At 36.9% G+C, this 13,346-nt stretch overlaps 1 protein-coding gene across 9 annotated transcripts in view; it reads right to left on the reverse strand.

Annotated features, from left to right (window-relative positions):
- Window positions 1–13,346, reverse strand: part of cher (filamin A protein cher) — a 136,742-nt gene that overhangs the window by 22,736 nt on the left and 100,660 nt on the right. For 5 of the 9 annotated variants that reach the window (XM_074102915.1, XM_074102916.1, XM_074102914.1 and 2 more), the window contains 10 exons: window positions 8,468–8,608; window positions 7,734–7,903; window positions 6,943–7,068; window positions 6,298–6,411; window positions 5,695–5,883; window positions 5,148–5,250; window positions 4,380–4,522; window positions 3,767–3,875; window positions 3,009–3,173; window positions 2,120–2,359 (listed from right to left, as the gene is read on the reverse strand). In XM_074102915.1, coding sequence (XP_073959016.1) covers window positions 2,120–2,359; window positions 3,009–3,173; window positions 3,767–3,875; window positions 4,380–4,522; window positions 5,148–5,250; window positions 5,695–5,883; window positions 6,298–6,411; window positions 6,943–7,068; window positions 7,734–7,903; window positions 8,468–8,597 — 1,489 coding nt within the window. In that variant the 5' untranslated portion in view covers window positions 8,598–8,608. Of the gene's footprint in view, window positions 1–2,119; window positions 2,360–3,008; window positions 3,174–3,766; window positions 3,876–4,379; window positions 4,523–5,147; window positions 5,251–5,694; window positions 5,884–6,297; window positions 6,412–6,942; window positions 7,069–7,733; window positions 7,904–8,467; window positions 8,609–9,163; window positions 9,503–13,346 lie in introns of those variants that run through there. The other 4 variants (XM_074102909.1, XM_074102911.1, XM_074102908.1 and 1 more) reach the window with 3 other exon arrangements.

The raw sequence follows: 13,346 nt of genomic DNA on the forward strand, positions 1-13,346 counted from the left end.
GCTAACACACACGAGTAATATTTACCTCGACATTTCGGCAACATTACAGTGGCTGTGGTCACGAGTAGACTGAAGTGTGGGGTGTCAAGTCCTAGCAGCGCGAGTCCTTCGAACTACCCGCACTTGGTCATTTTTATTTGACACCCCATCACACACATCGCGCTGCTAGGCAGACTTGACACCCCACACTTCAGTCTACTCGTGACCACGGCCACTGTAATGTTGCTGAAACGTCGAGGTAAATATTACTCGTGTGTGTTAGCGTGATAAGTCCTGTGCGTGGTATTTTGACTATGAGTGAAAATCACGAAAGTTTAAGACATTATAAAAAACAAATACTTATAATATACATATTTTGTTTTGAATCTGCAATCAGTCGCCAAACTATAATCAGATGAGGTGTATGAAGAATTGCGGTATGCAAATTTAGAGACCAGTGCCTCTTGCATTGCTTAAATAAGGTGGTTACGTTTTAATCTTTTAACCACACTGGTATTTTGGAGCAATCCTGAAGTTAGAGGATTGGAGTGATGGGTGAGGAAGGAAGGAGGATGGAGTTTCATTCATATTGCTGACAAAAAACAAATACCTAATAATAGTACATGTACCTAGTTATTAAGAATAAGGATAAGAATATATTTATTTGCGAAAATGTAGTAGAGAATACAGAAGCGTTTTTGAGTGCGTAAATTTTACTTATAAACTATTGATTTGTACCATATTGAATAATATTAAAATACTATATTATGTCAAACTCAGAAGTACATTACTTATTTATTGCTGAACTAAGATTTCCTTTTAACTACTTAAATAATAATAATAATATAAATTTTTATTCACCATCACAAACCAAAAGTCCTAAATAATCCTAAATCCTAAATAATTACGTACTTTAGCTTAATTACCTTCTACAATATGATTGTCTTTTTCAATCTTCTTTCTTTCTTAAACCATTTTAAGAACGATTTTATTGTCTAAACTATTCCCTCGTTTTATTTCATTGCTCAGGAAACGAAAAGAAAGTCAGCTATTTATCCTTATTGTCTTCTTTTTATTGTTCGGTCAAGAAAAAAGATGTTTAAAATTCGGATGCTATCAAAACAACCGGTCAAAGCGGCCGCCGCTCGCGAATGTATTCTATGGTCCATTTATTTATTTATTTGAGGGAAAGAGAACAAACAAACTTGGAAGTCTGTTTCTTCAAATAGTTTCTTATAAATAATAAATACACTCCCGAAATCTTGCGATATCCAACATAAAATCTTCCCGCCAATTTAAATCCGAGCAATATTACCACAGATGCGCAAAAAAGCAAGAATCCCGATGTACGCACGTACGAAATTATGACTTTCATTAGCAAAAACAAATATCGTAAATCGCGGCGAGCACTGGCCATCCGAAATCGCGACATCCATTACCGTTTAAAAAATAAACTGGCCAGTTGGAAAAAAAAAACGAAAACAAAGTTTAAAAAATCGAACTGTCAAAATGGTTCGCAGTAAATTTTCCCGCGTTCACTGCCGGCAGTCGCCATTGGCCGCTTGTGGTGAGGGCGTGGTCGCGATTCGAATAAGGAGCATCGATTTATTTATGAAGTGCATTTTGAGTGTTTTTTGGTGCGCACTCCTGTATGGCACCTTAGGGGCGGGGGGGTCATTTGACTTGGTGATGCCGATGCGTGTACGATAAAACACCGTGAGTTATTCCGAGTAGAATAATGGTAGTACGACACTTAGGATAGGCAGGAACGAGTAAACCTTTGCCTTATCTAAGTAAAAAAAAAACAGCCAAGAAAAATGGCGTAAGTTGACCAACGTATTGCAACGGGAAACTTATTTGTTTACGACGATTTGCAATCTATCTGGCGGACAATTTTCATATTTTCAACCACGACTAAGAATTGTGCAAATCAAGACAAAGGCCTCTTTTTTTTTATTTATTCGACTGGATGGCAAACGAGCAAGTGGGTATCTATCAAAGTATATGCAATCCTGTTTAGAAAATTAAGTATCATAGCGTTAATTAGTATTATCTGTACTTAGATAAATGCTACTAGAGATGAGAGACTTTTGCCCAGCAAAAAAAATATATAAATTTACACAAATTGAAAAGTACTTACCAGGCTCATCCACCTTGTACGAGACATCGCACGATCCATCCCTTCGGTCCTTAAAGTCGATCTCGGCTTTGCTCGGCCCCTCGAGCGAGATAGCGAGCTGCCCGGCTCCAGCCTCTCTCGTCCACACGTTGAACTCGTTAGAGTGCCCGGCTTCGCCTCTCTCTAGGCCTACTCCTCCGGCCTTCACTAAATGAGCACCGGAATCCCTAAGAGGCCCCACCGTGAACTGGAAGGGGGATCCTGGAAGAGTTAGGTTTAGTTAAAAATCAGGTTTAGTCAAAGTGATTTATGAGTAAATAAAAAATCAACCAGCTTATCTAAAATGCAGTAGGTATGGAATTGCATACTAAAAAAATAGGCAAATATAAGTTAGGGCCAGTTACAATGTTAATTATTAATCAATGAAAATGTACAGCATTACAGTTGATACCTATACACTGTAAATTTCAAAACAGGAAATTAATCTCATACATATGCCAAAAATTCACTAATAATAAATAATTTCGTGGTCCCTTTTTATTTATATTAATTGTAACGTTGACATCTATGGACGTTAAACGCCTGATAATAAATGATTTTAATTTATTTATTATTATTTTATAAAAAAAAAGGTTATTTAGGGATGTTTGCCACACCCTCCAGCCAGAAGTAAGAGTGCAAGAAAACCGGTTGGTACCTGCTGGCAATCGAAGTCTAAAAGAGCAAAAAATTGTTAGCCCTGTACACTCGATAATCAACTCGAATCCCTTTAACCGACCCTGAGCTGCCTCGCGGATATTCTAGAGCTTGTCTTCCATCGTCTTCTTGTCCAACCGCGACAGAGATGTCTACCAACGGAACTGCACTAATGCTAACAATGCTGTTAATGACTTTCTACTCCTCGACTCACCAGGTATATGGATCTCCCTGTACTTGACAGAGACTGTGTGGACGCCCAGCTCCTTGGGCACGAAGTGGACGGAGTAGAGACCATCTTCCACCTCCTGAATCTCCGCATCTTCGGAGACGCCTCCTGGGCTGGTTACGGTGGCAGCCAAGTCGAAGGAAGTTATGCCTGGGACAGAAGAAATTCATCGTCAACATCATCATCTCAGCCTTTATGTCCAGCTGGACACAGGCTTCCTCTCAAAAATTATTGTAATTGGGGGAGGCCTATGTTCAGCAGTGGAAGTCTTTCGGCTGACATGTTGATGATGAATCATCTAATTTTTTGAATCAAGCGTTACTTTTCGGAGGTCCATATCAATAAACTATAAATAATTACTTTGCTCACCCGCAATTTTACTATAGCAAAGTCTATGCAACAAATGTGTGTTCATGCACACCTCCACCTCCACAATGTATACACAAACCCAACTATCACCACCACCACACAACACTGACGCATTACAACCTCAACCACAGTTCATCCCCAGAGAAAAAGCAGATCAGAGCATGCTCTAATTGATTTCGGCTATTTATATTGGTTGAGACAAAAAAAAACAATTTCTGAACAAAGTTTCCGAAGCTCTTGCTAAATTTTAAGTTCTAACTATTTCTGAATGGATTTTTAGTCACCTAACCTAACTACAACAAGAAATAAACACTAATTTTGGTCTTGAAAAATACTGTCTTGTAATATATTCAAACTGCATCCTTTATACGTACCAGGCATCTTAAATGTGAGCTTGCAGTTGGTACCGACTTCTGTGAGCGGAGCCTGGTCGCGTTGTCTCTGAATCTTTTCTCTCTGTCTGTTGCTGCCTTCGCCTGTCACCTAAAATAAAAATGCTAATTTCAATAAACTGCAACTTATCCCTGTGACAATATCAGGATTAGAATGTTCTCTTCATTATAAGGGCAGTTTGATCATTTATTAAGAACCGGTGATTAAAATCGTGAGATGCACCCTTTTACGATTTGTTTTCTTTGAAAATTCTACAGGTAGGTAGGTTTTCTAACCAAAGTGAGATTACCATTCTAAAGTACCGTTAGCACAGCAGTACATACTGAAATCATTCATAAATGATATGTTCATAGTTTGGATGCAGACACCTATAGACAATAGATTTACAAAGTATGCTTAAGTAAGTAAAGCTTCTAAAAGTACCTACTGATACACTAGAGCATGAATGATCTTGTAAATGTTCGTAGCAATGTTGGGCTCTATGGCAGGCTCTGTTCGTCGCTTAGTTCTACAAATTTAAAAACAGTGAATGCTCAGGTGTATCGGCACCATCAGCAAAATCTATTTGTAAATTACTTTTCAACTTCTTCCTACCTTGACGGTGAACGGGGAGCCTTCCACGTGATGATCCGCGAACTTGAGGTTGACGATGTAGTACCCTGGTTCAGTTGGCTTGTAGCTGATATTCAGGACGCCATCTTTGCTGTCCGCGCATTGGATCTCGGCTTTGCTGGGGCCTTGGAAATGGAGAAAGTAACATTAGTTTAGGTAATAGGAATAGGTTTCGGAGCGATCTTTCTGTGCAACAATTTTCTGCCCTCTGTAAAGCTCAATTTGCGAAATAAACAACTACAATGCCTCGCATCTTGGTGAGTTCAATAAAGTGATATTGTCATGTAGCATTTTAATAAAGGAGCACCCCACGATAGCACCTTTTTTAATAAGCTCAAATGAATTAGAGGACAAAAATAATGACAGGATTATAGTTCGAAATCTATAAAACACGCTTTAAAGTAGGGTTTCCACCAATAATGTGCGATTATGTGTATATGTGCTCTCTTCTATATATATATATTAAATCATGACAAATATAAGAATTATAAAATACCTATAAACATATATATGCGTGGAAATTTGTACAAGATGATTTAAAAATAAAATAAAAGAGTAGCAATAAATTCAATAACGACAATAATATTATGAAAAAATAATAAGTAAAATAAAATTAGGGACGCCTCAAGTAAGTTGGAACAACTCGGCCACCAACAGGTTGTTCTTTTTGGTAATCAAAAAGATGCTTCTTCAGCTTTAATTTAAATGTGTGTTTGCACATTGGCACTTGGCATTACTTCTGGCACTAACCTTCAATAGAGAGCGAAAGACCACCATAACCAGCGTTTTTGGTATCTACAGAGAAAGTGTTATCTGCGTGCGTCTTGCCTTCCTTTAGCGCGGTACCAGAAACCTGAAATACATAATATGTTCAGGTGTCAAATATTCCGTCCAACTAATTTCAGCTTCCTCCGAAATCGAAAATGATGATGACTACTCAGTATGAGATAGCTTAGGCCTTAATTGTAACACGGACCCAGTGCAGATTAGGAACTTTTTAATATGGATCATATGCAAAACATATCGGTAGATCTACGAGCGTTTCAACCGCTATCAGTTTCCTGTCACATCGCTCGGAGAACTACCCATATTAAGTGCAGTCGAGGAAACTGAATATCGTATCAGGATGAGACCTTTTCTAAATCAAAAAGTTATGATTACTTTGGCAGATGTATGGAATTTCAATGGCAGCAGTAGAACAATCTACCCTGGTACGCGATTCTGTTTCTTTAACTCTAAAATACGCTTTGTGGAAAACAAAATTAGGTCAATGACAAAAATAAAGTTGATGACTCACCTTCACTTTCTTCGCATCGCCAACCTCCTGGTCTTGCACGGTGATGTTGAACGGCGAGTTCTGGATGTGAACACCCATCTTCTTGACAGAAACTATGTGCTGGCCAGCTTCTCGCGGTGTGAAGCTGATGCCAATGTTGCCTGACGGCAGACGCTTCAGGAAACAAGGCTCTTCAAGACCTGATGGCGCCTGTGCAGTAAAAGTATTTAAATTTGAATACCGATATGCTTTGTCGCCCTCTCAAAGATGACGTCAGACGAGAGGACATAACTTTTTAGCACTCAATATTCCAGTCATGTTCCTATAGTCTCATCCCTAAGCCAGATTTAGTACGTAGCTAACTTTGAAATGGAAAAAATCAGATCAGAAAGCAATGGGAAAACAACATTCTCATTTCGTAGCTAGCTACCAAATCTGACTACGAGATGCGAAAACCGTTCCCATTTTTTAGTCAGCTACAACATGGGAAAGCACAATTTTCATTTAGAGCTTATCTGACACTTAATTTTTTATCTCGGACGACGACGACCCAAACGCTTCTACCGCAGCTACTACAAATAAATATGACAGCAGCTATAAAGTCGTCAATGAAGAAGAAATTACCTGAATAGAAGCATTTAAGCTGCGAATATCACTGTCGCTTATCTTGCCAGGTAGAGTGACCTCGCTGCAGCTGCCTACGGAAATTTGGTTCCTCTTGCGACCTTCACCCGTCACCTGGAAGTCGGGAAAAAGTTGGTTAAGTGACGGCTATTATTTTGTTCGCAAAATCATTATCATTATCAGCTACATTACGAAAACGGTTGGACATAGGCCTCCCCCATAGACCTCCAGTTGCTTCCATTGGAAGTGGCCTCTATCCACCTTGCATCTGCGGCTTTCACCAGGTCATCAGGATTTAGGGAAACCTCGGTTCTTTGCTTTGTCAGAAAAGCGATTGCGTAAATTATTTTCAGGTTCAACTCTTATTTATACTCTAAGGGTTTGTCTTTTGATCGAACGCTGGGTATTCAATGTCTACTCAATCTATGGAATTTTCATACTCTACTATTAATAAATGTGAAAGTTTACAAGTGTCTGAATCTCTAAAATAACACACAAGCAAAATTTAGAGGCATGAAATTTGGCACGGATGTTTGAGAATTCTCCTGCGAATTGGCGATGTCCCTGAATTTCAATTCAAATCACAGCTTCAATGATTGATGCGAGAGAAGCTGCTGATAAAGGTTGGTAGAATTATACTTTTACCTTAGCTGTGAAAGGTGATCCTTTGATGTGCTTGTCTCCGAACCGAACAGACACCTTGTACTCTCCAGGTGCAGTTGGTAAGAAAGAGACGGCCACTGTGCCGTCTTTGTTGTCGTGGCACGTGATCTGAAAAGAAAAATCGTAATGATTGCTTGCATATAAGTAGTAAAGTTGTCATAGTTGTCATACATACAAGGCGTTGGCTTCCACACCACATGTCACATCATCACCATCATATCAGAAATAGGAGGTCCACTGTTGGACATAGACCTCCCTCATAGACCTCCAGTTGCTTCGGTTGGTAGCGGCCTGTATCCACCGTGAACCTACGGCTTTAACCAGGTCATCCGTCCAACTCATTAGTGGCTTCAACATATGATATAATATAAAGTAAATAACGGGTAAACTTCAGGCACTTTTAATAACAGATGACTTTTATACTCTTGCGTACATTGCCCTCTTTTTCTTTTACAGCAGCTGCTACTAAGCATTTTCTTCTAAGTAATTCCAACACCTTATTCAATATTTTATCTTCGTAGTACTGACGCTCACCAAACGACTTTCTGATCTTGAGTCACGATTACGATTAAAAAATACCTTCAATCCTTCTCTCTAAAGGTAGACTAGCCACTTGGTGAAGGTCAAGAGGTAACTTTATATAATAGTGACCGTTCCACAATAACTTTAATTTGCATGTGAGACTTGACACTCTTGGTAAACCAAGAGATACATGCCTCCAGTTTAAATTACTTGTATTTTTTCAGTCCAGGTTTTAAAAACAGCCAAAATACCTCAGCCTTGCTAGGTCCTTCAACAGCCATGGTAAGCCCGCCAGCACCAGCTCCCTTGGTGCTGATGGTGAACAGGCTTGGCTCGCCGCTGACTCCGCTGATCAGACCCTGGCCGTATGCTGTCACGTAGCCTGAGGCTATGGAGTCCACGTGGAACTTGTAGGGAGAGCCTGCATAAAAAGGTTTCATAATAGACTCAGAAGCGTTTACTTGTTCGGTAAGATTATTGCAAATAAATTAAGTCGCTATTTTAGTAGGTAACTCAATTTTAAGGCAATTTCTTTTGCAGCTGTTTGTTTTTACACGGCTGCTCAAAGAAAAAGCGTTTATTGTTTAAAAATGTTCTCTGACAACTCATTATTGAGAATTCATTATTGAAAATGCATATTGTTCTTCAGTAATTAATTACACCAATTAAACAAAAGCTGTCAGTACCTATTAGTTGTGTTATGTTAAGTGAAATATTTAGTACTTATTAACGACACTATTTTTAGATTTATATGTAGAAATTAATAATATCAAAGTGTATGTTTAAAAAATAGACTGTAAACTGCGTTAAAAAGTTTTGAAGACGCTGCTGGTACACTCTTCACCAAACATACTTAGCGGACTTCCTATACTCCTTAAATTGTAAGTAGTTATTGTACCTTTGGCTTGCCTAAAGAAGGTAAAATTGTTCATTCATTGCTGAAATACCTCTTCATTACTGAAGTACCCCTGAATGCGATACTTACCCTGTACATGTTCCCCGTTGTATTTGACATAGAGCTCGTGAACACCCTCCTCGCGTGGCTCGTACTTGATACTGACGGTGCCATCGCGATTGTCCTCGATGGCTGGCTTGTCCGTGTGACCGCTAGGCATCTTGACTTCAGCTGTAAAGTTAAAATTAGATTAAAAAAGAAAAAAAAAAACTTCAAAGTGTCGGTCATCAAAGCATTATTGGAATTCTAGACTTAACGGATAACAATGCTGTTAGACTAGAAATAAAAAACTAAAAAAATGGTGCTGATCGATATAATATGTATACCTAGTTGATAGTGCTTAGATTTACAGTGGTGTTGGATCTTACGTAAAGTACAATTCAATAGAATCTGTCAATTTTCTACATATTTAAGACACCCTATCGTGGGCACACTTGATTATATATGTCCCTGTTGTTGCAATTATCATCTAAAAGGAATCAAAAAGAATAATAGTCACATCACAAAGCCTTAGGCAGCCGGTGTTTATATTAGTAGGCTGGAAGTGTCTACAGGATTGTCAGATTCTATTGAATTGGAGTTTAGGTATGATGCAGAGGAATTGTAATTAAAGTGACAAATTGGACAAATACATATAAAACAATGCAAAGCGAGCGAACAAATTTTTTGCAGTAAATGAAGTGCTTCCAAGGGAACAAGTTAAAATTAATGATTGTTCAGACAAACCTTTCCTAGTATCGATATTGTAGATAGACACAAAGTTTAACGGCGTAAAACCTAGTGCTGTTTTGTTAAAAGTGATCTTGTGTGCCTCTCCGTATACAATCGGAGTTTCTTGCTTATCTCTTTCGGAAACAGAGAAGTATTTCTTTCCTTTGTCGAAGTAGAACTGTGAGATCTCCTCCCACGTGACTTCTTTCTCGTTGCCTCCAACGATGGAATTCCACAGTCCGCTCATAAATGCCATTTATTACACTTTGCGCTGTACTTCCCAAAGTGAAACAGTGAGTATATTGTGCAGTGTTTTTATATTGTCATTGTTGTGCGTTTCATCTAAATTAATTACTTTTTGTTAAGATTTAGCTATTTCATTTATGAATACCACGAAAATATCAACTATTTTTACATCGCCTTTAGGTATCATAAATGATAATAATGTTTAATGATTATTTAATCATCGCTTTTAGTTTTTTCTTTAATAATTGAATGATATAAATCGTTTCGATGTTAATAACATAAAGAAAGACGTATTTCATGAGTAAATTGAATCTACATTGATGACTTTATATTTTTCAATCTTTAGAGACTAACATCTGCTGGAGACATTCGTTTGGACATTTTTATATACAAAGAATACACAAATAAGATTTTTTCTACAATATCATTAAATAGTTGGCAAATGTCTAGTCGGTAACGAACTACGTCACGTAGACGGCTGACATATTTATCGTGACCTCTATATCGAAGACAACTTTATATTTTATGTCGTCACCTAGATTATTTTCTCTCCCATAACCTATTCCTTTTTCCAGATGGGACATATAGACAAACTTGTTTATTTAATAGCCGAACACGTTTTTTTATTATTACAAAGTTAACCTGTACATGTGATTTGTCATATTTTTCTATCTATTTAGCGGGACGTCATATTTCTCAGTCGTGGTCATTACGTAATTTTATATTTTTAAAACGGTCACTCAGAAAATTTTCTTCGTCTGTTTGAATTTCAAGTCTGGATGCCTTATTCCAGTTTTGAGGGCCTCATGACTAAAATATACTCGTACATAGTTTAGTGTTTACGAAAATAACAGAAACAAGGGATCAATCACTTGAAATATCGAAATCATCTGTTCTTAGAGATTTCCTTACTGTTGCATAAAGATAAGAATGATTCATCAGCAGCATTTTCAATTTTTTATTTAATACACGAGCCTCTTGTATTTGGAATATTGTAATGGGACAATTTGAATAAAAAATACCTAAAAATAACTTAAGTATTATATACAATTCGCAAAAGTCTTGTCCCTGCGGAAAGGCTGCCTGTAAAGCTGGCTGCATTTCCGCGCTTAATTGTGAGCCATGGTCCTTGATAATTTCAATTTTTTTTTAATTTTCGATGTACAGTCAACGTCATAAATAAGTGATCACTTTTATACCCTGTCGCTTTCAGTCGTTGCATGATTTCGTATGGCTTTTCAAACATGACGTTAAAGTGACAAGGTGCAAAATTGATCACTTATTTATGACGTTGACTGTACAACGTTCTTCACTTTTGGTAACGGAGAAAATATTATTAGGAAATAGTTATAAAATTATATGATTATTAGTATATTTGGCTGTTGGTTCACGTTTAGTAACGTTCCATGTGATTAAATTACCTTTTAGCATTTTTCTTTTCATGCAATCTTATAAAGTAAGATAATCTTTATGTTTAAAGTCTTCTGTAGTTGCATTTTGTGCAGCTTCATTATCACATGAATTGTAATCAAAATTCCTAAATGCCACCTGAACTTAAATGTCATTTCTAGAACGTTCACTGCCAAAAATACATACTAATTACACAGTTCCAGCGCTAATTGAGGACATCAAGGCCGCAATCTCGTCGGATACCATTGGCTAGGTATTCTGAAAATATCAGTATTCTGTAATACGCGTAGTATAAGTGAAGTAGGGCAACAGTAACGGGTGTTACATTAGGCTGAAGAAATAATTTATATGACGTATTTATCGTAGTCAGAATAATCAATTTGTGCTGGAAATTGGACGCTATGAAATTTTTCCGTGGCGACTAAATCGTAGACCAGGAGTTCCCAAACAGGAGGGGCGTGCGTCCTTAAGGGGGGCGTAGAAAAATGTCAAGTCATCATTAGGCAAACATTAGTGAAGATCCCAGCAAAAATACTTAATAAACGAAAACGAAAATTTACTAAACACACAAATTATCCCGAAGAATTGCGAAACTGAAGTGGCAGTGTGCGGGGCACATTACTCGCAGGACTGATGGCCGATGGGGATAGAAGGTTCTCTAATGGCGTCCGCCGATCGGGAGACGAGCTGTCGGTAGGCCTCCAACAAGATGGAGCGACGACCTGGTTAAGATAGCGGGATCGATAGTGGGATATTTGTAAAATTTTTAATTTCCATTTGGACGCGTTTGAAGTCTTACATAAGTACGTCGAAATATACAAACACAAAAAACTTGAACAAACAACGCAAGAAAAAAAATCTTGTAAAAATTGCACACTAACTACAAAAAATACTCTTGACCTAATAGTTTGTTTATTCTATTACTGATATAGAACACGATAAATTTGATTTGGGGCACCATTTACAATTATTTTTATTCAAATAACAAGCATTAGTTAGGTATCTTTAATTTTGTCAGAATCGAAATTATATTTCAGTCCAAATAAAACTGTTTAATACACACTTAAACAATATTTAGACAGCTTATCAAGTCAACATGATCCATTGAGACTCAGCAAGCGATCCCAAGAAAATTTTGATTTACGATATTGCACTATTTTAATCGATTGTGAGTCACCTCGCGATCGAGTCGATCGTAACTATATCGTCGAATAAATCGATTTTGTTTTCAAAACAGAAAGATTTGATTTTAGAACGATCAGCGTTGAATGATTGTGTTTTGTTTTAGTGTTTGGGATTGGTTAAAAATGTTCCGAGAATGCTGGTATTTTTTTGCGTGCGTACATTACCTCAATTTGAATTGAGTCAAGGGACGATTTATTACAATAAAAGTAGATTTACACTTAACTATTAAAAAATTAATGCTTAGCATGAATACCTATGTAGTAAGTTGGACTGACCTATTACATAATTAAAATATCTTATCAACAGGATACACAAAAGTAGAGGCCGAAAACTGAATAGAGCTTTCTTAATGACGGGAATTAAATATTATAAAGAATTAAAACGGGCGTCTTCTTCCAAAATTTGAAATTAGCTTTGTTGAATCGGTTTAAATCTATTTTAAGGACTTGCATTATTTTTTCTATTTTGATATGGCAACTTTTTCTCTCTTGGATTCCGACAATGAGGCTATCGCGTATGAATAGAGTAGTGTAGCGTGAGGTCTCGAATGTCAAATTCCTACGCGGGTTTATTATAATTAGAATAATTTTGTGAATTATTTGCAATATCTGAAATTAATTATGGCAAATATAATAATTGTACATTTTGTCTTTCGGAAACCTTTTCTCCCTTTTCCGAACAAAACACTATGCAACGCTGTGGCAAAATTTTTACGGTACGGTTTTAATTTTATTAAATGATTTTACTAAACTTTGTTTTCACCCCCGTAACAGACTTTGAAAGTCATACTTAAAAACCTCACGCAACAGTGCGCCATCTAGTTAGCCATTACACTAAATCAAAGTTTTGTTTTTTAATTATTATTAAGGTTCTTTTAAAAAAAGGCCTTGTACAAATTTGTCACATTAGCCCATAGGGCAAAACGTTAAATTACAAAAAAAAACTCATTCTCACAATAGTCGTTGTCACATCAGCCAACCGGAACATTTTTTAAAAAGTCTGTTTTACGATTCACAATAGCACGGTTTTAGTTAATTATTTATATGTATTTGGTTCAAAATTATTTTTGTATTCACTAAATGCCATACTTGTTGAACGTAAACTTATTTATACCTTAGTTTGAAAGTGTTTCTTCCTATTATATCTTACGATTAATATTATAGTAAAAACAACAAATTTGCCATCCATGTGACATTTGAAAAAGCTGAATCTCCTCATTTTTAAAATACGTGCGAAATCCCCTGCCATGTTGTTCCAAAAAATATCAAAGACTAAATTACGAGAAAGACATTGGTGATTTATAACTGTCAGATATTTTAAATGTTTGAACGATTACACGGGACACTGGGTATTTATT

This window comes from Choristoneura fumiferana, chromosome 19 (genome assembly GCF_025370935.1).
Source record: "Choristoneura fumiferana chromosome 19, NRCan_CFum_1, whole genome shotgun sequence".
NCBI classification, from domain to species: Eukaryota; Metazoa; Arthropoda; class Insecta; order Lepidoptera; family Tortricidae; genus Choristoneura; species Choristoneura fumiferana.